Here is a 26,126-nt window from a genome sequence, read left to right as displayed (position 1 = left end):
TAAATAACAGAAACCCGATTGATGGCTAGTCTTTAATGTGGAAGTTGAGATTATTAACAAAGATGAAATCGTTTATGTGGAAGTTATTCTCTCGTTTCCTTCCTCTTAGATCTGAGTTGCGTGCTAGACATGTTCTATTTCCTATGGGATGTGTGCTTTGCGAACATGATATCGAATATAGCTGGCATTTTCTTGCAATATAAATTACTGGCAAGCTGCATAATTGTCTATTCCGGTCAGATATTTCAATGACATGGTGGATTGCTTCTTTAATTATTGGCAAACTACCTAAGAGGAGAATGTTGTAATCCGTGTAGTTAGTGTGTTGTAGAATATTCAATCTTTCTTAAGTCATCTCAAAACATAATAAGGCTCCACATATTCAAATATTAATCTCCGACTAATCCTCCGAAAACAAGTTTTATCAATCTCATTGATAAAACAAGTTTTGATATTTTTGCAAGTTTGAATAAAGTCTGACAAGAAACTCAAATTCAAATTCCTACTTCTTAGAGTAAAAACATCTCTTCCAAACCTGAAGTTTATGTGAGAAAAACCGGTAATTAATGAAAGGTATTTATGGAAATGTGGATAGAAAGGTATTCATGGAAATGAATAATGAAAAACCAGTGGCCAAATTGACCATATGAGAAGCAATTGCAGTCCCATTCTGTGATAATACTCACATATTGAAGGAATACCAAATATGGGATTTCATCTGCATACTGAAAATAAATATTTATTTATGATTTTGATAAAAAAAAAAAAAAAACCATTCTGAATCTCTTAACATTCTGATTTTGGTGGATTAAGTACCCTAATCTTCTATTTGAACACATTAATCTCTAATCATTTAGTTTTGGTCACACAAAAACATGCATGTCTTTAATTTTGAATATTCAGAAACTTGCTGCTTGTTTTTGGTGCACTCTCCATATGTTTCAGTCAAAGCATGAGCAAATTGAAATACATTTTACAATTATACAGATCTAGAAGTGAGATTAGAAAATTTGATAATTGTGATAAATTCATGCCGATTCTGATTTGGATGCTGTAAACCTGCCAAGATATCCTTGGTTTGTTTTTCCCCATTCTGAGAATGTGTGTGATTTCCATGTAAATCATTGGTTAAGGATCACAGATAGTTATCATCATCAGCTTATATTGAAATTGAACATAAGAAAAGGTAACTATTTCCCTTAATTATCCAATGACATAAAATTGAACATAAACCTTTACTTACTAGAGACATCAAACTTTGGATATGGAGACACTTATTATCAATATTTCAGTATGTTTGGTGTCTATCTAGTTTATATATCAAAGAGTCATTGCTGTCGCGCATAGTGTCACGCTTTGGCACAGCATGACGCCAATGCAGCAAACAGATGCAAGCTTGCTAGAATTGAGTTAATAGTCACGCAGTGGTATTTATAAAGCAAGACGAAACTAGAGCAAGAATTATCTTAGTGTCGTCTAATGGATACTTTCTTATAATCTTTTAAAATAAAATGCAATATAACAATATAATTACAATGCCATGCTTACACTCCTAAGGCGCTTTTGATGCTAGAACTTATATTGTGCTCTGGAAGTATTACTTGTAGCAAATATTTAAAGAGCAAATAGAAACAACGGTCCAAAAGCCGTAACACAATAACATATAAAAAAGTAACAAATAAAACAACATAATAAAAAAACGGAGAGAGTATCAAACTGTGGTGTCTTCTATGGTTAATTTGTTTTTGACACTAACCATTACTTTCTCATTTGTTACCATTAGATTAATTTTACACCCATCATCCAACGGTAAAATTTGACAAAGTAATAGTTACTTTGTCAAAAACAAAATAACCATAATCTATACCATCAAACAAAAGCATTAAATAGTAAAAAGTATCAAATTAGGGTACCATGATTCCTATGAAAGAGGATTGAGAGTAGCTCCAATAGAAACAACAATGCCAGAATCATCTTCTTTGATCATAAACAAGAACGGATGATCTGCAACAAAACTTGGATGAAAAGTCGTGAAATAATCATTTGAGAATCCTGCACTAAATCTAAGTGCATCGACAACAGTTGCAATTGTGCCTCCCTCGTTTACTTCAATATAAGATTTTTGAATTACTTTTGACACATTGACTCCCTCCAAATCTAAAGTTTCAACCATCTCTTTAATCTCAGCTTTCTCGTCATCAAAAGGCAAATCCAACCCCAATTCTTTCATGCTCTCACAAGCATTCAATGCATATTCATATTTGAACTTTGGCAACCACAGTTCTCTAAGCTTGACTGCTTTAAGCTTACAATTATCACGAAAAAATCTTGGATCCACGTACAACTTTTCTACTAGTTCTTGTAGTCCATCGTTCTTGTCAGGAAGAAAGATATACATTGCATATCTTTTACGGACTAATTGGCTAATTTTGTATGGCATTTTGAGTAGCTTGAAACCCTCGAGCGATCCATAAAAGTAATAATCATCCGATCTCTTCATGAATGGAACTCTAACCGTTTCTCCATTAAGGAGATGAAAATCTTCATCTTTAGTATTTGAGGCATCAAATCCTCCTCCAACCCATAAACCTTTGAAGTAGACTGCATTTGCAAGTACAAGTTTAATCTCATCTTTATCAAAGAAACCATATGGGAGAAGTTCATCGATGTTCCCTTTCAATGCTTCTCTCGCCCAAGAATTGATTTCATTCCTAACTCGCTCTCCCTAAGCAAAACAAAACAAAATTGATAATCAGGAAATGAAATCGAAACAAAAACAGATGTCGGGAAAAAATAGCTAGAAAACAGTAATGAAACCACACAAAACACAAAAAGATTAATAAAGACGAGTAATGAAACCAGTAATGAAAACACACAAAACCCAAACCACACAAAACACAAAAAGAATAATGAAAGGTATTCATGGAAATGTGGATAGAAAGGTATTCATGGAAATGAATAATGAAAAACCAGTGGCCAAACTGACCATATGAGAAGCAATTGCAGTCCCATTCATATTGAAGGAATACCAAACATAGGATTTCATCTGCATACTGAAAATAAATATTTATTTATGATTTTGATAAAAAAAAAAAAAAAAAAAAAAAAAACCATTCTGAATCTCTTAACATTCTGATTTTGGTGGATTACGTGCCCTAATCTTCTATTTGAACATTGCACGTCTTTAATTTTGAATATTGAGAAACTTGCTGCTTGTTCTTGGTGCACTCTCCATATGTTTCAGTCAAAGCACAAGCAATTGAAATGCATTTTACAATGATACAGATCTAGAAGTGAGAGATTAGAAACTGATAGGTTGTTGCTGCAAAGGAGTCAAGAGATTGCTTGGTAGCAAAATTCATGCCTATTGAGACTCTAAGCATCTTTTCATTGTACTTCTTTGCAAATTTATGGATCTTTCACCTATAATTGTCATAAATTCACCTATAATTGTACTTCAGGTTTTTCTTTATTAATCAGGAAATGTGTCACATATGTGAGGCGTAGAAAGTTGAAGGAGTAATTCTGTTATTTGCCTTTAATTATTTTTGTTATTTGTCTTTTACTATTCTGGAAGTTAATTCTGTTATTGCTATTTCTGTTGTTTTATTCTGCTATCATCAGTAGAGAATTCTGTTAGGGCTATTTGGTTTTTATGTAAGTTGTTATACCAGCTGTTGTACTACAGCTATTCTGTACCTTTGTGACCTCAGCTGTACTAACAGCATATAAGGTCAGGTATGGCGTGAGGCAGGGTTATCTATGAAAATTATCAATACAAACTTTCTCTTGAACTTTTCTTCTATACTCTTCTCTATTCTCTTTCTCTGCTTTTCCTGTCTTATCTTTTCTTCTAAGTTCTAATTTTATTGATTCAAAACTTGGGTTTTGACATTGGTATCAGAGACACCGTTCCTCCACCGGCGATCATACTTGTATGGTCTCTAACTCTACTCGAAATTACAGAGCAGATAAACGTGCTCAAAGAACAGCTATGGAATCGTTAGAGCAGCAGATTAAACATTTGAATCTGCAGACGAAGGAGCAGGTTGAAGCAACTGCTACTCAACTGCAAATGATGCAGGCCCATTGGCAAGACGTCCAAACAGCACAGCAACAACTGTTGGACTCTATTTATCAGGATCAGATTAATTCAAAGCGATCTCTAGAAGAGAAATTAGACAAATCTTTCACCAATCTGGTGAAATTGATTCAACCCAGATCTGATAATGCCTCACCTACCAAAACTCCTAAACCTAACCCCTTTCGAGATAAACCTTTGTATTCTCACTCAGAAACTCACTCTGAGAAGGGAATCCTCAGTATGAGAAGGGAATCCTGGGAAATCCACACGGTTCTCATTCTGGTGACTCATCTCATAGAGGCCCTTACTTCAACAAAATGTTACCTAAGAGTGATATGCCATTTTTCGAGGGTGTGTAGAGAACTGGCTCAGCAAAATGCCATAGATATTTTTCATTGTTTGAAGTTACCGTGGAAAGGAAAGTAGATCTGGTGGGTCTTTATTTGAATGGAAAGGCTGAACGTTGGTATAAGAATTGGATGAAGGGGCGCTCTGATGTTATGTGGGAAGAATTTGCAGATGCAATCACCAAAAGGTTCCAGGAGACCGAAACCAATGATGTGGTGGAGCAGATGGCCAAGCTCACTCAAACTACAGGACTACCAGGATCAATTTGAAGCTCTAAAGCTCAAAATGGAAAAGGTTCACCCTACAATTCCTGACTCTTTTTATGTTTCTAGCTTCACCCTACAATTCCTGACTCTTTTTATGTTTCTAGCTTCATATCTGAAATAAGATCTGCTGTAAGGGTTTTTGAACCCCCTGCCATTAAAAAAGCCAGTTTACAAGAAATTCATGTTAAGGATATGCTTGAAGCTGTCAAGCCTAAATCCACCTTCAAACCGGCCATTAAACCCTAGCAACCATCTCCCATTTCCACTATCAAACCCAAAAACTCCAATTCAAATGCCTTAAACCCTATACCAAAACCACATGATCCCAAACTCACCTCAACCAATGTTAATTTTAAGAGAACTACAGGGTTGTGCTGGAAATGTGGGGAATGTTTCTTCCCTGGGCATCAGTGCACAAATAAAAGCTTCATGCTATCAGTGGGGAGGACATAGATGAGGGTGAAGTGGAAGAAATTGATGTAGCAGTAGAAGGCGAGGAGATGAATGATGAAGGAATGAAGGAGTCAGAGCAAATTTCGTTGTCCATTCATGCACTTCATGGGGGCTACACTGATGGTACCCTTAAGCTCAGAGGCAACCTACAAAAGAAGTCGATACTGATTCTCATTGACAGTGGTAGTACCCACAGTTTTGTGGATCAAAGGCTCTAAGGAGGCAAAACTTCCCTTAGTTAAAGTGAAACCTGCTGCTGTCACTGTAGCAGATGGTAGGCAACTGGTGGTGGAGTCTAAATGTAATGACTGTTCATGGTCGATGCATCACTCTATGTTCAAGTTCAACCTCAGAGTGCTAGACTTAGGTAGGTGACTATGACGTAATCCTTGGCACAGATTGGATGAGACAGCATTCTCCTGTCACTTTTGACTTTGAGAAAAATAGGTTGCTGATTCATAAAGAAGGTAAGGAGGTTGAATTGATAGGCATGGGTGCTGAAATGTCCTTGAAAGCAATGTCCCTCAAATCAGTTAACAAGCTGTTTCATAAAGGATGGAAGGGGTCACATCCACCTTATTTTTAATGACAATCACTGAAGTTTCACCACTTCATCCCCACACTCCAAAACCCCTACCTAAAGATCCCTTACCACAAACTAAACCACCCTTTTCAGCCCTAGTCACTAAGTACCAACACCTATTCCAAACACCTACTTCCTTACCACCACTATGAACACATACCACTCAATACCATTGAAGCCTGAAACTGAGCCAGTCAATATCAGACCCTATAGATACTCATTTCATCAAAAAAATGAAATTCAACGACTTATTGCTGAATTGATTGATGAGTTGAATGGTTGCAAGATATTTACTAAGCTAGATTTGCGTTCTGGATATCATCAGATCAGAATGAAAGCAGAAGATGTTTATAAGACAGCTTTTAGAACTCATCTTGGCCATTATGAGTTTCTAGTCATGCCATTTGGCTTGACTAATGCTCCCACCACATTCCAGTCATTGATGAACACTATATTCTTACCTTTGCGACCTCAGCTGTACTAACAGCATATAAGGTCAGGTATGGTGTGAGGCAGGGTTATCTATGAAAATTATCAATACAAACTTTCTCCCGAACTTTTCTTCTATACTCTTCTCTATTCTCTTTCTCTTCTTTTCCTGTCTATCTATTCTTCTAAGTTCTAATTTTATTGATTCAAAACATGGGTTTTGACAAAATGAAATCGAAACAAAAACAGATATCAGTGAAAATTAGCTAGAAAACAGTAATGAAACCACACAAAACACAAAAAGATTAATAAAGAAGAGTAATGAAACCAGTAATGAAAACACACAAAACACAAAACCCAAACCACACAAAACACAAAAAGAGTAATAAAGAAGAGTAATGAAACCAGTAATGAAAACACACAAAACACAGATATCGGGGAAAATTAGCTAGAAAACAGCAATGAAACCACACAAAACACAAAAAGGTTAATAAAGAAGAGTGTCCATCCGACATAGGAAAATTAAATCAGAATATGGTTTATACCTTGTTTAGAAAATCAGCAGATTCAGCTTTGGCCTCGTAAACGTCTTCTGCCAACTGTTTGAAAGAATGCTTCAAAGGGAAAAGCAGATCGGCCCATATGCCATTAACCAAACGTATCATCGGTCCGCTGTCACCAGTATATCCGGTGGAGGCAAGTTCCATTAAAATGGAAGTCTGAGCATTGAGATGAGAAATACCATCGGATTGAAGAAAGTGTAGCAACTGCTTTAAAGTCTGACCTGTCGAACCAGAAGCAATCATATTCAAAGCAATATGAATCGATAATGGAGACAATACCACATTCTTCTTGCCGCCATTGTTGATTTCATTGAGAATCGAATGCTTTGCAATACGCATCCCAAACTCCATCTTATTCTGAGATTTTTTGGTCTCGATATTGATGAATTGATGAATCCAAGAATTAAGAGAATTCAGAGAAATAATGAATCCTCAAGTTAAACAGTAATTTAAAAGATGAATTCTAATGGAAAGTAGGTATAATTTATAAAGAAATAATCCTAAATAGGCATAAAAAAAAGCCTTCCTAATATAATATAATTCAGATTAATAACCTTCCTAGTATAAATCAAATTGAATATATATATATGGGATTTCCTAATCTAGTGCTAAGAGATTCAATGAAACTGAAAAACTTATAAATGTACAATCAATGACCAATTTATTTTTTCTCACCATTGTCTCCCTTATATCCATTTTGTCGGCCTATTTATTGCATTTAATTTAGCGGTGTTTGTAGGGGTGTTCATCGGTCGGTTCGGGTTTCAACCCGAACCGAATCGAAATAACTGAAAACCGAGTAACCTTAAAATAGTATTATAAATCTTAATATGTTTTTAGGGGAACTTTTTCCCCCATTAAATCATTGGTACCTTCCTTGTGATAATAATTTTTAGATTATTTTATGGAAATCAAATATGAGGTATCTTCCTACAAAGTCAATATTCATTACCAACTGAGCTACAACCGTAGGTTTTAGAAGGAATTTCTAACGCAGCCTATTAAAAATTTATTATACATTACATTTTTATAACTAATGAAAAATTTGATCTGTAAAGTTTTTGAAGTTTAGATTTTGGCAGGGGTCGATTAATAAAAAAAAGTGAAATATGTCTAAGAATTTAACCTAAAATTTCATATTTAACACGTTAAAGTATTGTTTATAAACTGTACAAAATGTTGGTATTTTGAGTATCTCTACGAGACTCTTAGTCCACTTTCTAAAAACTAATATAAACAATTGACTCTTAGTGATTTGTGGAGTGACTAATACATATCATCTCCAACAATGCTCCTCGCATTCACTTCTTATTTATTATTTTATCATTAAAATTATTAAATATTATTTATCAATAATGAGAGGATAGCTTACCCTCTTCTGTCCATTCAGCAGCTTACCATCATAAAAATGAGAGTAAGGACACCAGCAAATCTCCGGGTGCATCCTATACTATGAAAGGAAATAGTTTGCAAATAAATACAATGTCTTTTGTGTACATATACACTTGATATCTCGAATGGCATGAACATTTTAAAATTAATAGGAAAACTGCATTTTTAAGCCTCTAATCAATTTAATTTTTTATTGATTAAGACCTTGATCTTTTAAATGGATATATTAAGCCCTTGATCAAGGGCTTAATGTATCCATTGGAAAGATTAAATGCTTAATCCATTAAAAACAAATTGATCAGGAGCTTAAATATACATTTTACCAAATTAATATTGACAAGATGGAAAGTCAATCAAGTAGGGCATACGAAGTATTTTCATTAGTCATCATATTGAAAAATCCAACGATGATTTATAGAGTTCAGACAAGGTAAGAAAAAGCCAATTGACCTGCTTGGTAAGCATGTGGTAACAGGATAACCAGCCTTTTGTATACGCTCAAACATGCTGCATTCATAAAGAAATTTGCTAGCCACAATGGAGAGGACTCCCGCATGAAGTTGTTTTGGATCAAAGTAGCAGGTTCCAGAGCCTACAGATACAAAAGTGCAAAGCTCAAAGTGTCTAACTGCCAGTGCTAATTACATCAATAACCTTGAGAAAGCAAACTGAGAGTTCATAAACGTTTACCTGAGATACTTCATCAATAACAACCCCATCAAAAAGTGTATGCTCGGATGGATTCCCAAATTTACAACTTTAAATGGATTCAGAGCAAACCTCAAAGAGGTCACCACCACACCCACTTATTGTAGTTACCACTAATTCAGCTTCCTTCAGTATAGACTTCCTCATCTTATGTTTCACAGCCTTAATTTCTTCATTAGATTTCTTCTCCTGTGCCTGAGCAGCACTTAGATCTTTGAAGATTTGTTCCTTCTTTTCATATAATTTACCTAGCTTCACCGCTAAGCTTGAGATCAGTCATTCCCTTTAATTGTTACACTATCTAGAAAGTTTTTCAGGTCTCAGTTCGTATCCTGTGTGTTAGCACACTTAGCCTCATAATACCTAATGCAGTCCACTAACTTTTCCAACTTAGTACGCAATGTTATAGAAGAGCCGGTACTTGATTCATTCTTGGCATCACCTGCAATGCCACGATCAACAAGGGTATCAATAAAGAAGGGGGCAGTGAATCTAGGTGAATTGTTTTTGCATTACCAACTCTTACAATATATGGCTTGTACATTTTTCCATCACTGTCATAAAGGCCTCCACTGTAAATCCTTGACACCAACTCATCAACTGCTGCATTTGATTGAGCACAAATGAGAACCCTTCTCCTAACAGAACCTTCCACGGACTTTTCATTTCGCCTCACGTCCTCGTTCAGTTGACTAGCCAAAGCAGCATCCTGCCATGCCCTTGCAAGTGCAATAGATTGGCTAAGTTTTGGCCCAGTACCGGATGAACTATTAGCAAATAGAGGTGTAATGCTCATGATTCGACCTGCATGCCATTTGCCGCGTTGGATTACTAGCTTCCTTGCTGGATTTAAACGTGAATATCCATTTAGAAAATAGAATCTGAGAGTACACTTGCCCTTCTTTTGTTGTCTCTCTCCCGTCTCTCCACCTGAGAAAGAAGCAGGTTACTCAGGACATCATTAAGTATAATGTAAAAATCAGGAGATCTAAGTTACAAGAGTCAAAAGAAGCTCATGATCTATGTAGATGTTGATTTCAGTGTATCATTTAGTCATTTGTCACTGCTGATGAATCTGAAATGCAAACATACACGCAAATACAAATAGCATCTCAAATATATAATGGTCATTTGAAAATGAAACTACACATTTAGACTATAGTTACCTTTCCAACCATATGAATATCAGGGCACTTCTTTTGTGGGAATTCTTTTGTTAGCAAAACAAGGTCATTTTCTATAGCCTTTGGGGGATGTAGAATCATTATCATCATGAAAAAAAACGAACAAGATGAAAATCATCCACCCTCTAAACTTAAATAACTAATATTTTGCCATAATACATATCCCATGAAGACATCTCCAGAAAGGAACTATGCAACTGTGCTTTGAACTCCTCCAAAACTAATGGCCAAAAAATTTTTACATACTGCTCTGGCCGAAAAATTTCTACATACTCCTCCAAGACATCAAACTGACCTTGTGGTAGGTCCACCAACACATAGACATGTGTTAAATTGTTATCTGTTCAATAAAGTAAGGAACATGAGTTCAATCTGAAAGCTTTAGGAATGAGATAATATCCCCCTTACCCTATATGGACAATCACAATATCACCACCAACCATTTGAAATCAAATGCACTACTCATTGAAAAGAAACTAAATGTCAAAGTCAAACACATAAACTTTCACATTAGCATGGAAAAGGTGTTATCAGGGGGTCACCTACAAATTTCAAAGCATGGCTCAAGCCTAAAAAAGTGGCAGACAAAGAAGAACTACTGGAGCAAAGGAACTTTAAACCACATGCAAGACTCCTTGAGTCTGAAACTTGCTCCAAGAGGCACTTACCATCTTGCCTTGCACTCTGCATCAGAGAATAAAACATTATTTCCAACCATTCTCAGCAGATCAATCAAATGTGTGCACATATACATGTAAATATAAGAAGAGCAAATTCATTATTTACTAAAGATCAAAAAGTAAAACGTCCTCATCTTGGAAACTATATTGACGCTCCTAAACCATTGTGATCCACAAGTGAGAGGACCAAGCTCTCTGCCATCCTTGGTTCCCATGTCCATTGCTTCGAAGTTCTTGCCAATTTGAACAATGAAATGTGCAGTTAACCTGCAGATACACAGCATTTATTAAAGTGACATGCAATAAGCACATGACATAAAAACAAAGCCTAAATCATGTACTAAAACTCAAGCACTATGGCAAAGAGATCAACTAAAAATACCGATAGTAGTGATTCTATAACATAAAGATGCATCTTATAAGGGTAGCAGATGATTAAAACCTATTAAATGTTCTTAGCAATGGGAGATGCCAGTGGCGGAGCCAGGAATTTAGACTTGGGGTGGCTAAGTTTAGCCATTCGGTTGAGGATAAATTTGCAAAGTCCAGCCTGTTACGCTGAAACATTAAAGTGTCCAACATGAAAAGAGTGAACATATTTAATTTTATGTTAGTTCAATGCTAGTAGTTGAACCTAGAACCCCTTAAATAGGAAAATACATATTTAACCATCTAATCTACCTTTGAACATTGAAATAATACTATAAAGAGTCTATATATACTAATATTAATTTCCTTAAAACCATAGATAAGGTATATACTGATGAGAGGCCAATGGAGGAAGGTGAAAATCTGGTAGTTCCGATCATGGACAGGACCAGGCAGAGCTACTAGATCCCTTGAGAAGGGATCCATAAAATCAAGAATACAAACAGACAAATTAAGGATACGGCGACATAAACTGATGAGAAACCTCGAAATGAAAACTTGATTTCCATTGAAAAGGAAAATTTTCCTAAATTAAGAAAAAATTCACGTTGAACGAATTCAAATCCAACTTGAAAAATAAAACCACGATTTTTCAAAGCATAACTTGAAAGGTTCAAACAGGGAAAGAAAAAAAATGAGAAGAACAAAACAAATCTTACATGGCTATGATGAAAAAATCAAAATAGAAGCATATTTACAAATGAAAAATTGAAGAAGAAGAGGAAGAAGATGATACTAACCAGTAAGAGAAGAACAGGGTTCACTTTCTCACTTCGAAACCACGGAGAAAGTCCAAAACAGAGATGTTACGGACTTTATAACGAAGAACAGGTGTTGGTTGTGTTGGACAGTTGCAGGGCCGGCTCTGGGCCTAGGCGCAGGGTGCGCCGGCCTAGGACCCAAGGCCGGAAGGGGTCTAAAAAAATTAGTTTTGTAAATAAATTGCTTATATTTTAAGTATTATAAATAAATTCAACCTAGCATAATGGTATTACATTGTCTTCCAACTAAAAAGGGTATGAGTTTGTCCATTTTGTAATTTTTTTTGATATATTTTTAATATACAAATGATATGGATAGTTAAGAGTAAGAAGACAAGTTTCATTTTATTACCTCATTTTAAAATAACTATTTTTAATTTGATTAAATTTAAAATTTTTAAAAAGTTTCATTTTTTTATTATCTTAAATTGATTAAATTTGAAATTTAAAAATTAATTTATGCAATGATATGAATAAAAATCAATTAGTAAATTTTATATTAAAGGGGCTCTTACTGCTTGTTTTACCTAGGGCCCCTAAATTGTCAGGACCGGTCCTGGACAGTTGTGATTAGAATTAATCAAGAACGACGGTGGAAGGAGGAAGAAGTCCTGTAAAATTGCTCTTAGCTCTAAATATTATTAGTTTTTATATTAAGCACCCGGTTTTCTATATCACTCGGAATACCCCCAATTCATATTTGGACATATGTAGTGTGATCCTACGTAATAATTAAAATAATGGAGTCTCTTGTAATATATGTGGGTCCATGTTACATGTGTCAAAATATGTATGAGAGGTCTTCCATTTAACATGGAGAACCGGGTGCTCCTAATAATTTGTCCAAATATTAGAGATAAAATTGCTTCTGACACTAAATATTAAGGTGCCCTTTGGTTCGAAATGGAATGGAACAGAATAGAATGAGTATTCCAAAGGAATATAATAGCAAGATAGAATAGAAATTCCATTGGAATAATTATTCATATGTTTGTTTGGTGGAATAAGATAAAATGGAATAGATAATTTTTTCATTCAAAAGACAATATTACCCTTAGATGTATTCCTATAAATTGTTCAAATATTTAATATATATTAATTTAAAAAATATATAAAAAAACAGAAAAATGGGAACATGAAAGACGGAAAAAAACACGAAAAATAAAAAAAAACAATAAAAATATGAAAAACGGAAAAATTGTAAAAAACGAAAAAAGAGAGGTGGAAAACAGTAAAAACAGTAAAAACGAAAAAAAACATAAAAACACAAAAACAAAAGAAAAAATGAAATAAAACTGTAAAATGATGAAAACGTGAAAAATATATAAACATGAAAAACGTTAAAAACACAAAAAATGTGAAAAATGCGTTTATAACGTTTTTTCATATTTACTTGTTTTTCGTGTTTTTTCATATTTTTTTGGCATTTTTTTTTACGTTTTTTCCTGTTTACTTGTTTTTCGTGTTTGAACATATTTTCGCATTTTTTTCGTTTTCGTGTTATTCACGTTATTGTATTTTTTTTTTTGCATTTTTAATATATTCGCGTTTTTTTCTTTTTCACGTTTTCGTATTTTTTGCTTTTTTTTATTTTTCGCATTTTGTTACTTTTTCATGTTATTCATATTTTTTCACGTTTTCGTGTTTTGTTTGCGCTTTTTGTATTTTCATATTTATCACATTTTTCACATATTGTCACGTTTTTTTGTTTTAGCATTTTTCACGTTTTCATATTTTTTGTATTTTTTCACGTTTTTGTAAATTTCGTGTTTTGTCATTTTTTCGCGTTGTTCATGTTTTGTGTGTTTTTTTTTGAATTTTCGCGTTTGTTAACGTTTTCATGTTTTTGCATGGTTTTTTTATATTCTCATGTTTTGTAACGTTTTTATGTTTTTCTTATTTCATATTTTTCGTGTTTTACATTTTTTAATGTTTTCCTCGTTTTTCCATTTTTCAGGTTTTTATGATATAAATTATGGATTCGTCAAAATTTATAGTATTTGAAAAAATGGTTAGAGAGAAAATTGAGAATTTAATGGAGGATAATTTTCTAAATTACAAAAATACATGTTAGGAATATCTATTTCTTGGAAAAATCGAAGAATAGCTATTCCATGAAATTAAGGAATATGGATTCCATGGAATAGCTATTCCATCAAAAAAAAATTAACCAAATGTGGGAATATCTATTCTTTAGGAATAATTATTATATTCCCTATCTATTCCACGAATCAAATGAGCCCTAGAAGTATTATTATTATCAAGGTTATTAAACCCGGATCGGATAGGCCGGTTCAACATGTTTTTGCATCTTTTTGTGTTTCCTAACATTTCAAGCACACATTGTTGAAAATGAGCATTTCGACTGCTGGATTAGAGTCATTTTGCCTATCAGGAGAGTTAAGCACGAAATTCAGTTCTTGACATCGGAACCAGAGTCAGTCTTGCCCAAGACCAAATTCTGGACAACACGTGCGCAGCCTTAAGACAGTCCACACGTTCAGTCAAAAAGTCCAAACACAAGGAGGATATCTCAATTCGAAATTCAAAATTAAAAACATTCAGTTGCTACTTTTATTCACTTTCTTTTTGAAATAGATCTCATGAGAAGATTGAGATAAGTCAATAAATAGGGAGGAATGTTCCCTCATTGAATATACTTTTTCTTCTTCTTCGATTTTACTCAGATAGTTTTTAGATTTTTCCCCTTTTTTCTGATTTGGAGAAGTATTTTGTTCTTCATGGCTATGGGTAGCTAAACTCATTTCTCAGTTAAAGGTTAATATCAAGTTCAGGTTTCTTATTGTTATGAGATTGTTGTTGCCTTTCTAGGTTTATCATTAATTTACTTTTATTGTTCATAGTTCCATTAAAGCTTCAGAGAAAATCAATTCTCATTGTCGATGAATTAGGGGGTTAATCTCAGCCAGTTAATGCTTTAGATTCAGGCGCAATTTACTAAACCAATATTATTGAATCCGTAATTGTTCATTCGTATTGGTTACAAGTAGAAATTGGCAACATGATTAGATCTACATTAGTCTCGTGAGTAGATTAATGGATCTAAACATGGTTATTCCAAATCATAATGCTTTTAATTAGATTAAATCTAAGCCGCTAAGGATAGATTGTTTAGTTAACCAGGAATGAATTACTTGCCACACTTGATTCACTCATCCTTACGGAAAGGATTGGACTAACAGCTCTTGGCTAATATCCATAACATGTTCAATATTGATTTAAATAATAAACCATTTCTTTCCCGTCGATGGTTAACAAAAACACAGCTTCTAAACTGGTATTACCTTTGATTGGGTGTTTCCACAAATATTATCTCATTTCTATTTTAAGATCCAATTGTTTCATTTAACCAAATATTTTCATGTTTTCTTTCAACTCAATTCAAAACCCCCCATTGTTACTTCACTATATTCATTTTAATATCAATTAAGAGAAGAAATAAAGAACGTCAAATATTAATCCCTAGGGTTCGACCTTTGCTTACCCTTTTTACAAATCCATATTTGGGTGTTTCCACAAATATTATCTCATTTCTATTTTAAGATCCAATTGTTTCATTTAACCAAATATTTTCATGATTTCTTTCAACCCAATTCAAAAACCCCCATTGTTACTTCACTATATTCATTTTAATATCAATTAAGAGAAGAAATAAAGAACGTCAAATATTAATCCCTAGGGTTCGACCTTTGTTTACCCTTTTTACAAATCCATATTTCTGTCAAGTAAAGTTATATTTATTTTTGGTGGTTTCAACACCCATCAGTATCAGAGAAGTATATAGCCAAGCCGACCAAGACAGTGGATTGTGAATCCATCAGGTGTAGGTTCAATTCTCGTCATTCTCCTATAGTTATAAAGTAAAAAAGGAAAAATAAAAAAGTAAGAAATATTATATATATATATATATATATATGTGTGTGTGTGTGTGTGAGATCCATCGTGACAAGGGCTTAAGTTGTGACAATAAGCTTATTGTGTGACACAACAAAACTACGTCGTTTTGGCAATAAAATTCAAACAAAAAACACGCGTCAATTCTCCTCTGTTCTTCACAGGAAAAACACGCGAATCAAACTCATTCTTCAACATTCTTGATCGATTTTCTTCTCTCACAATCATCGATCGATTTCTAATCTGAGATTAAACTCTGATTTTCTTCTCCGTTGAATTATCGATCGATTTCCTACTATCAACATTACTGATCGATTCTCTTGACATCAACATTATCGATTGATTTCTCATCTGTATTCATGTAATTCAATCTGAATATGGAATACAAACAACAAAATATGGAATCTGAAGACAACAATCAGTGCAATATGGCACAGACCACAACATCATCTCCAGGTATTTTGCTTATATCTAAAACTTTACATTTATCTGATATATATGGATTTGTTGATAATAGATTTATCTGAAATTTATCGGATATATATGGATTTCTTGATAATAGTTGTTCTAAACTTATTCTCAGACTTGATAATAGCTTTCTTACACTAATGAGCAAACAAAAACTGTACTGTAAATTCTAACAAATTGTAATTCTTGTTACATGTGAATATATCATTTGTTCCATATTAATATATTATTTGTTCAAACTAGATAACGCGCGAATCAAACTCATTCTTCAACATTCTTGATCGATTTTCTTCTCTCACAATCATCGATCGATTTCTAATCTGAGATTAAACTCTGATTTTCTTCTCCGTTGAATTATCGATCGATTTCCTACTATCAACATTACTGATCGATTCTCTTGACATCAACATTATCGATTGATTTCTCATCTGTATTCATGTAATTCAATCTGAATATGGAATACGAACAACAAAATATGGAATCTGAAGATAACAATCAGTGCAATATGGCACAGACCACAACATCATCTCCAGGTATTTTGCTTATATCTGAAACTTTACATTTATCTGATATATATGGATTTGTTGATAATAGATTTATCTGAAATTTATCTGATATATATGGATTTCTTGATAATAGTTGTTCTAAACTTATTCTCAGACTTGATAATAGCTTTCTTACACTAATGAGCAAACAAAAACTGTACTGTAAATTCTAATAAATTGTAATTCTTGTTCCATGTGAATATATCATTTGTTCCATATTAATATATTATTTGTTCAAACTAGATATACTAATTGTTCCGAACTAATGTACCATTTGTTCAAAGTACATATTTGTCCTAATCTCAACTCTCTTACCTGTTTTGTAGATTTGCTTTCGCCTAGTTACTCTTCTATTGCAATTGTACCTTACACACCAGAAGTAATCACAAGACTCAGCCCTAACGGAACAAAAATATGGATTCCTAATTGTTCAAATGAGTTAAAACCTGCTCTTGGAATGATATTTGAGAATTATAATAAAGCTCAAGAATTCTACAAATCATATGCATGTGCTGCTGGATTTAATAGTAGGATATCAACTTCAAGAAAGAAACAAGGTGTTATAAAAGAACAATTTTTTGTATGCAATAAAGAAGGTTACAAATATCACAAAAGAAAAGCAACATCTAGTGATATAAAAACCAGAAAAAGGATACTCAGTTGCGTAGGATACAGTGCTAAAATGATTATCAAACTTTTCGACAATGGAAACTATGAAGTGACACAGTTTAAAGAAGAACATAATCATCTTCTATACACTCCAAGATGTGTACAACATCAAAAAGAGGGCAGGAACATGAACCTTCTACTGAAAAAGATGGTAGTTAATAATGCAAAGGTAAAAAATCTTCTTCATAATAGTTATGCATTATAAATAAAGTATTTTGTTTACTTGTAGAATTTTACTCATTTCATCTAAAAATAAATAAATTCTGATTTGGTTGAACAGATGAATGTTGGTCCTCTAAGAACTTATAGACAAGCAAAGGAACTTTATGGAGGATATGGAAATATTGGTGCATCAAAGATAGATTTTAAAAACTTCCAGAGAGACTTGAAAGCATATATTAAGGATTCAGATGAACAAATGTTTGTAGATAATTTTCAGAAAAAAAAGGAGTTATGGAGTGCATTAATTTCGAATTTGAAGTAGATCAAGAATGCAGACTCTGTAGAGCTTTATGGGCAGATCATGTGTGTATCAAAAACTACGCTCTTTATGGTGATATGGTCTCATTTGACACAACATATAGCACAAACAGGTACTACATAATAATCTTTGGCATAAAATTATTGCTTTCTGCCATTAATATACTGATTTTGAAACACAAAAATTGTATCATGTTCTTCAAACAGAAAACTTATTTTTATGTTACAATGAACAGGTATAATATGATATTTGGACCATTTACTGGGGTTGACAACCATAAAAAATGTATTACATTTGCATCTTGTTTCATGGCTAACGAAGATATTGCATCATTTGAGTGGGTTTTTAAAACATTTTTGAAAGCAATGGACAACAATGAGCCGACTTACTTGATAACAGACCAAGATCCAGCAATGATAGTTGCAATAAAAAATGTTTTTAAAAAAACAGAACACAGATTTTGCATGTGGCACATTATGAAGAAGATGTCAGACAAAATAGGTACGAAAAATAATTCTATACTATTTATTTTCTATTATCCCATTCAATAAATACAATGTTCCAACATAATACATGTGTTGTTCCATATGAATACATAAAATGTTCCAAAATGATATATGTGTTGTTCAATACGCATACATTAATTGTATTCTAAACTCTTTTCTTACAAATACAGGAAGACAAATAATGCAAGAAACAGATTTTATTACAAAGATAAATTCTTGCATGTGGAGTGTAGAATTGGAACCAGAAGAGTTTGAACAAAAATGGATGGAAATTATTTTGGAATTCAATTTACAAGAACATGGATGGCTGAAACACATGTATGATATAAGATCAACATGGATTTCTGCTTATTTCAGAGACTCATTCCTAGCGGGCTTAATGAGAACAACCTCAAGGTCAGAAAGTGAAAATCACTTCTTCACTTCTTTCACAAAAAAGTCATTTAACTCTCATTGAATTCCTCCTCCGGTTTGAGGGTGCAATGGAAGCACAAAGACATGCACAAGGAAAAAATGACAATGATTCTAAACACTCAATACCTATGACTCAAACACCAATTCCTATCGAAAAGCATGGATCAGAAGTATTTACAAGAACAATCTTCTATGAATTTCAAAAACAAGTGATAGATGCTTCATTTAAATGTGGCGTTGATGATATACAGAAACACACTGACAAATGCAGAATCACTGTAAGAGAAAAAGGTAAAAAAAACAACATATCAGGTTGTTTATAATACAGACAACAGTGACACAACATGTTTATGCAAGATGTTCAATAGAGCAGGAATTCCCTGTAGACATATGGTACTCGTATGGAAGGATAGGATGCTAGAAAAAATTCCTGACCAGTATGTCCTAAACAGATGAAAAATATTACCAGAGATAACATTGCAAAATAATGTTATAGAGGAATGTGCTAGAACAATGGGAAAGAAAATAATGTTGAATAACTTATGGAGTGAGATTCACATGATTGTGTGTTTGGCTGAAGGGGATGAAGAGGACCTAAATAATCTCACAAGAAACATTCAAACATTGAGGACAGAGCTGGAAGCAAAGAAAAGAAAGAACATCAACAATTTTACTAAAATTCAAGACATAGAGATGTTGGTTGGAACAAGTCGGCCCTCTGAAGTTCTAATCAAAGAACCTAAAATTTCTAAAAACAAAGGAACTGGGATTCAGCTTACAAACAGTGAGAAAAGATTGAAGGGAGAAAAAGAGAAAGCAATTGAACAATCACAGAAAAAACAAAGGATGTGCAAAGGAGGTCACCAATTGTGCAACCATGACATTAGAAACTGCCCAGAAAAAGCAAAGAGATAAGGTAAAATCCCTATATCTAAACTTTCTTTACTCTAACAGTATATTTTGTTATTTGACTTCACTTTGAAACCTGTGATTTTTTTGGAACAACTTGTTATTATATGTCTTGATAATACATTTCTTACAAAGATCAAATAAGATCATTATTGCGACCTAAAACATCATTGTTACATTGCTCAGTCTTGTGTTTCAGATTCTTCTTCACTTCCTTCAGCTTCTCCTTCAAATCCACTTTCTTCTACTCTTGTTTCAGAATAAAACACATCACGGACACACAAAATAAAGACATAAAAGCGTTTATGCCCTTCAGCTTCACCATGATGCAATCAACATTCCCCTCCATAAACGTTTCCTCCATATCAACAATGACCTTAAAAAGTTCATCAGTAATATAACTACCTGCTTTACGTACTGAACCTGTGTGTTAATTTCAAACAACATATCTTTACACTAACAATATATGAACATCAATAATATATAGCAGTATAAAAAACATAACAAAAAAAATATATCATTAAATAAAAAAAAACATACAAACATAAACATAAAAAACATAAAAACATAAAAATATAAACAATTGTTCAAAATTAAAAAAAAACATTAAATAAAATCATTATCAGGACCCATAACATCATTGTTATATTTCTTAATCTGGTCTTTCAGATTCTTCTTCACTTCCTCCAGCTCCTCCTTCAACTCCACTTTCTCCTCCATTCCTTTCTCAATGAAAGACATCATTGAGTCACAAAATAAAGACATGAAAACCTTCATGCCCTTCAGCTTCTTTATGATGTCGTCAATATCCCCTTCCATAAAAGTTTCCTCCATATCTTCAATAACTTTAAAGAGCTCATCAGGAATTTCACTCCGTTCATTACGTACTAAAGGTTCAACAGGAGAAGAAGACCTCGTTCTCTTAGACGAACTCGAACTGCTTCCTGACATCTTTGCTCCAATTCAACTTCTACTAAAAAAATACGATCAATAAAGAGAGTAATACTATTTATAGAATTTTATTTAGTCTCTTCAACTTCATACTATCAAACACGCTTTCTTTCATTCAAATGATTATCTATTGGGAAACTCAGAAGCTTTTAATAATTTAGACTCTTCAAATTCTACTTTTCCTCCAATGAAACACGACTTTTCATTCAAAATAAATGTATATTGGGAATCTCAACAGTATTAAGAATATTACGTATATGAATATATTTATTAAATGCAAACTAAATTAAAACTGTGAATCAGTCTCTTAAACTATTGGTATTATTTCCTATATAAATATGTAAATCAGTCTCTTAAACTATTCGTATCAGAATCAATGAGTATTTCCTCATTTATTTATTATTGCAAAGGGTATGAATTAAAATCAGATTAAAATAAATCTGTATTCATTTTATTAACAATTAAAACTTTAATGAAACATATACCATGTATTAATTATATTCAAACAAACAATGATTAGTTATTGATCCCTTATTACTGAAAAAAATGCAACTATATCATTTCATTTTCTATTTTACAGGATGAATCCTCAAAAGCAAACTTAATGATCAATTGGATATACTCTTATATTCTTCCAACGGTATACGTACTATGTTCCATTCTATGAACTGTATTGTTCAATTCGAATACATATGTTGTTCCGGAATAAATATTACATTGTTCCATCAGAATAGTTAAATTCTTTTTATTTCCTCTAATGTGATCTAAACTCATTTCCCATTACAACATAATTAGAACTATGTTCCAACTCAATTTGTTTAATAAAATGATGTTTATTAAATGACTAATGTATATAAGGTGGTTGTGAGTGTGAACCATTGGATATGCTCTTATATTGATCCAAACGTATACATAAATTGTACAAATTCTTTAATATAACTATATCATTTGTTCCAACTTAATATACAATTAAGTGGTTGTGAGTATTGAAAAATGTTGTATACTGAATTCTATCAAATTGTACCACTTGTTCCATGTAACTATATCATTTGTTCCGAAATAATGAACCATTTGTTCCATTCCATGAACTGTATTGTTCAATCTGATTACATATGTTGTTCCGGAATAAATATTACGTTGATCAATCAAAAATATTTACATTCTTTTTATTTACTATAATGTGATCTAAAATCATTTACTATTCAAATATAATTAGTACTATGTTCCAACACAATTTGTTTAATCAAATGATGTTTTATTAAATGGATGATATATATAAAGTGGTTGTGAGTATGAACCATTGGATATGCTCTTATATTGATCCAAAAGTATACCTAAATTGTACAAATTGTTTAATATAACTATAACATTTGTTCCAACTTAATGTACCATTAAGTGGTTGTGAGTATTGAAAAAAGGCTATGGATAAATTCTACAAAATTTTACGACTTGTTCAATGTAATTATATAGTTTGTTCCGAATTAATATATCATTTGTTCAAAATAAATGTAACGTCTGTTCCAAATGAATTATATATGCTAAATATTGAGTAAATTGACATCTGTTAAGAATAAACAAACATAATTTGAAAAACCTTTTTAAATATAAAATTTTATATACAAATTCTAAAAGTATATTTATAAATTCTAAAATATATTTACAAATTTAACATAAAAAATATGCTATTCTAAATTTAATCCAGCTCCAACAACCCATTCTTTTGACTTCTCATCAATTTCTTCAATAAGTTGATTTATTGGATTCAAAAGAATGCTCCAGCAATAAAAAATTCTAAGATTTCTAAAGTCTTTTCCCTGCAAAAAAAAATGATATAATAAAATAGAATAATAGTAATACAAACTGTTACGTAAAGAATTTACAAGATATACCTTAGAATTCTTTGTCAATCCAATATTCCACTCCTTCACACTCTGACCAATGTATGTTTCCATATGCTTCAAAAGAAAAATACCACAATCATTGTGGTTATTATTGCTTCTCCACTTCATCCTCAGGATTTGCACTTTGTATGCACACATTTGTTTTAATGAAGAATCATCATTTTTTAAAACAAAATGAGCATAGGATTTTAACTACAACAAACAAATCAGAAAATATGTTATCACATATACAAAAAAAAAAAACAAAGAATCAAATAAATCAAGTTACAACATACCAATTGTTCTGGACAATCATCATACTTATCAGCACGACTGATTTTTCGAGGGAGTGTCATATTATCCAATATTTCAACAGACTTTGAAAGATTGTTGACAACAATCAGATAAAAATGTCCATGAGAAATAACAGGGAAAAACACCTAATAAACACCAAAAAACATTAGTATCTCAATACATTTAACAGTATTCAACAGCTGCTGTTCCACCATAAAACTTACCAATTCAACATCAGCCAAGTTTTTAAATTTGAAAAAAGAAAGTTCATTCTGAAGCCTTTCCTTAAAATTATATTCTCTTGATCTACTAGCTCCAGAAAACAGAAGAGTTTACAAAATAATCAAAACAACATTTAGCAAAACAATTATTAACAGAATGAAAACAAAAAACAAAATTACAAAGTTAGGAAACATACAAAAGGATATGTACTGAAAAAAAAATCGGTTTTCCATTATATTTCTTCAATTCTTCAGTGTTCAAAATTGAACTCCAAGCATCCGCAATATTATTGACAATATGATCATGACCAGACATTGATAAAATCTCCCGTTTATCAATAAATGTTTGTCCATCACTGAAAAATACATCACTTCAAAACAAGGAAAAAAACTATTAGTATATGCCAAAATAACATATAAATTCATATAACAAACATAACTTCAACTTACCTGCTTAAAACAGGACTCAGTCAAATTCAACAATCCTCCTTTTACGACTATCCATGTTATCCAGCAACTTTGGATGCCGAGAAATAAAAGGAGAATGGAGGTACTTAGATTCCTTAACAATCCTCCTTACACGACCTCCTCCACCATTTTCATTATCAAGACCATATCTCATCTCAAAATAATATCTCCCAAATCTCGACGTAATTCATTCATCACATCTACACCGTAAGATGACCTCCTAGCATACTTATCCCACTAAAAAACATATCACAATTAAAATAATGCATCAAAACTATAACTTCAAAATGTCATATATTAAAGCTCATTGTTCCAAAAATAAACACCAATTGTTCAAAGAAAAAACACCAATTGTTCAAAGAATAAACACTTACAATATTGTCAATTTTCAACACCTTCTCAGACACTATATCATCCATATACTTCATTACATAATACCCATAGCTTTTTGTATCTTTCTGAGATGGAATATTCTGCAAAATAAAACACAAACAACTTAAAAACAATAAAAAAAATACACAAATATACATACAAATTAAACACGTACCACAGGGTAAATCCATTTTACCAAAACCTTCTCATGATAAAAAGAAATAATAGATCTGCAAAACAAATTCATATATATGTCAAACTATTGCATTCAATAAATAAAATACATTATAAAAGAGCATTTGATTATTAAACATACTCATCAACAACATATCTCCATTGATCATTTTCCAAACCCAAACGAGTTTTCAATGGATCCAAAAGAAAAACACGTTTCCGCTCAAGATCAACGACAGTCAAAGTCCAATGATAACTGAAGAAAACAAACACATTAGTAAAACTATAATACATTATTAAACAAAAAAAATCATCAGTATAGACAAATAATGCATACTCTTTGTTTCGCGGTATCAGATACAAACATTTGTTGCCGGACTGTTCATATCTCTCAGTCAACAACTTGATCTTCTCCCCAATCTTATGAACTCTTTCAATATGATTAGTTATGTTTGGATCAACAAGGGAGAAGGTGGTATCCAATCTATCATTATTCACAATCACATCATAAAGGCGCCTGTAGAAAACACACACGAAACATATACAGTAAACATGCCATTCAAAAAAATAAAACAATATAACTGTTGAAACACCTTTCCACAAGATTTTGATTTGATAAAATTAATTAAGTGAAAGTAAATATTCTACAACACACTAAGTTTAAATGCTTTGGCTTATTGTTACTAATGTGTTTGTTCAATGTTGAGTTTATAATTTATCATAAGACATAAAGATCATAAGGCTCAAGCCCTATATGGAAGTCAAGGCCCAAGTCAAACAAACCCAAGATCACTCAGCCCGCGTGTCTTCAAAACGTTGCCGTTGAAGTAATGAAACGCATGCTGAGTAAAGAAGGATCGAGAAGATCCACGTAGACAACTTCGGTATGAAGCTGCTGAGCTGTCTCGACAAAACGTACAAGACAGCCGCTGACCATAAGACAGCTTCCAGACAAAGTATTTCCTCTTTAAGTAAAGATCAGAAGACACAGCAAGCTGTCTAGTTGACGTTACCCAAAATGGAGGAACATACTGTCACACTGACCAAAGAACAGAAGACGCTGGAATCTGACTGACTAAGAGAACTGCTAACAGACTGAGTGAAAATGACCTGTAGCCATTTCCCTCCAACGGTTATTTTGAAATTCGAAATAACCAGAAGCTCTCACAACTCTCTATAAATAGAGCATTCAGAATCCACATTCAACAGAGAACTTTGAGCAAAAACCGTTACACTGACCAAACGTATACAAAAGTTCTCCATCAAAAGCAAAGCAAATTCTTACACTACAAAGTCTATTCATTTGTGTAAAAGTCTAGAGTGATTGTTTTTCAATCATCTAAGGTGTTCTAGCAATTGTTGTTTAGGACAAAATCTTTATCATTTCTAGAAGTAGAAAGGAGAAGCTGAGTACTCGGTTTTAGTACTTGGTGAATTAGAATAGAAGTGAGTAGAGGTATAGAGGAAGGTACTCTTGTTATACTCAGCTTCTGATTTTGTAAAAGGTTTGAGGCTCTACCTTTAAAGAGCTCAGTAGAGGATTTGAAATCTCGGAAGTGTTCCGGGGACAGGACGTAGGCTTAGAAGAAGCCGAACCTGGATAAATCTGCTGAGTGAAGTATTTCTAAACCTTAACTCCTTATTTATATTGCTTGAGTAAAACAAACTAAAACTGACCAAGTAAAAGAGGTCAAGCTGAGTTGTGCGCTACCAACGAGCAGGTTCAGGAATAGACTCTAAGTGCTATTTCCTGACCTAAGCAACGAAACTGTCCTAGTCACTAGTTGACTAAGTCAGTGTCTTGCTGAGTGCTAAGCGCCGCTGTTATATAAACTTTTCTTAAAGAAAAGAAATCTGCCCAAATTATTTTAAAAAAGGTAAAATAGTTCCTAACCCCCCCTGGAACTATATTTGCAACCTTACAAGGGACCAACAAGTGGTATCAGAGCTTAATAGCTCATTACTAAAGGTCTAACAAC

At 32.8% G+C, this 26,126-nt stretch overlaps 2 protein-coding genes across 12 annotated transcripts; both read right to left on the bottom strand.

Annotated features, from left to right (window-relative positions):
* Nucleotides 1-1,626: 1,626 nt before the first annotated feature.
* Nucleotides 1,627-11,923, bottom strand: LOC136226946 (serpin-Z2A-like). 11 transcript variants are annotated; one of them, XM_066015647.1, is made up of 10 exons: nt 11,860-11,923; nt 10,797-10,957; nt 10,679-10,694; nt 9,724-9,756; nt 9,353-9,630; nt 8,809-9,268; nt 8,569-8,710; nt 8,099-8,171; nt 6,709-7,083; nt 1,627-2,725 (listed from the first exon to the last, which is right to left on the bottom strand). In XM_066015647.1, exons 7-10 carry the CDS (start codon nt 8,622-8,624, stop codon nt 1,922-1,924), a joined length of 1,308 nt encoding a protein of 435 aa, XP_065871719.1. In that variant the 5' UTR covers nt 8,625-8,710; nt 8,809-9,268; nt 9,353-9,630; nt 9,724-9,756; nt 10,679-10,694; nt 10,797-10,957; nt 11,860-11,923; the 3' UTR covers nt 1,627-1,921. The 11 variants fall into 11 exon arrangements, with proteins under 11 accessions (XP_065871719.1, XP_065871718.1, XP_065871715.1 ...); XM_066015646.1 differs by having other exon boundaries at nt 10,553-10,957; XM_066015643.1 differs by having other exon boundaries at nt 10,557-10,957.
* Nucleotides 11,924-22,420: 10,497 nt separating this feature from the next.
* Nucleotides 22,421-23,238, bottom strand: LOC136227262 (uncharacterized). The gene is made up of 4 exons (XM_066015922.1): nt 23,137-23,238; nt 22,915-23,058; nt 22,628-22,831; nt 22,421-22,552 (listed from the first exon to the last, which is right to left on the bottom strand). Exons 2-4 carry the CDS (start codon nt 22,972-22,974, stop codon nt 22,421-22,423), a joined length of 396 nt encoding a protein of 131 aa, XP_065871994.1. The 5' UTR covers nt 22,975-23,058; nt 23,137-23,238.
* Between the last annotated feature and the right edge of the window lie 2,888 nt (nt 23,239-26,126).

This window comes from Euphorbia lathyris, chromosome 4, assembly GCF_963576675.1.
Source record: "Euphorbia lathyris chromosome 4, ddEupLath1.1, whole genome shotgun sequence".
In the NCBI taxonomy this organism is placed as follows: Eukaryota; Viridiplantae; Streptophyta; class Magnoliopsida; order Malpighiales; family Euphorbiaceae; genus Euphorbia; species Euphorbia lathyris.
This window is presented reverse-complemented; position numbering and strand designations above follow the sequence as displayed.

Coding starts and splice junctions, on each gene's coding strand:
- LOC136227262 (XM_066015922.1), bottom strand. CDS start 22,974: ATGACACTCCCTCGAAAAATCAGTCGTGCTGATAAGTATGATGATTGT. Junction 22,832..22,914: donor ATGATTGTCCAGAACAATTG/GTATGTTGTAAC, acceptor TGTTTGTTGTAG/TTAAAATCCTATGCTCATTT. Junction 22,553..22,627: donor GATTGACAAAGAATTCTAAG/GTATATCTTGTA, acceptor TTTTTTTTGCAG/GGAAAAGACTTTAGAAATCT.
- LOC136226946 (XM_066015646.1), bottom strand. CDS start 8,624: ATGTTTGAGCGTATACAAAAGGCTGGTTATCCTGTTACCACATGCTTA. Junction 8,172..8,568: donor ACCACATGCTTACCAAGCAG/GTCAATTGGCTT, acceptor TTCATAGTATAG/GATGCACCCGGAGATTTGCT. Junction 7,084..8,098: donor TGCTGAATGGACAGAAGAGG/GTAAGCTATCCT, acceptor AAAAAATCTCAG/AATAAGATGGAGTTTGGGAT.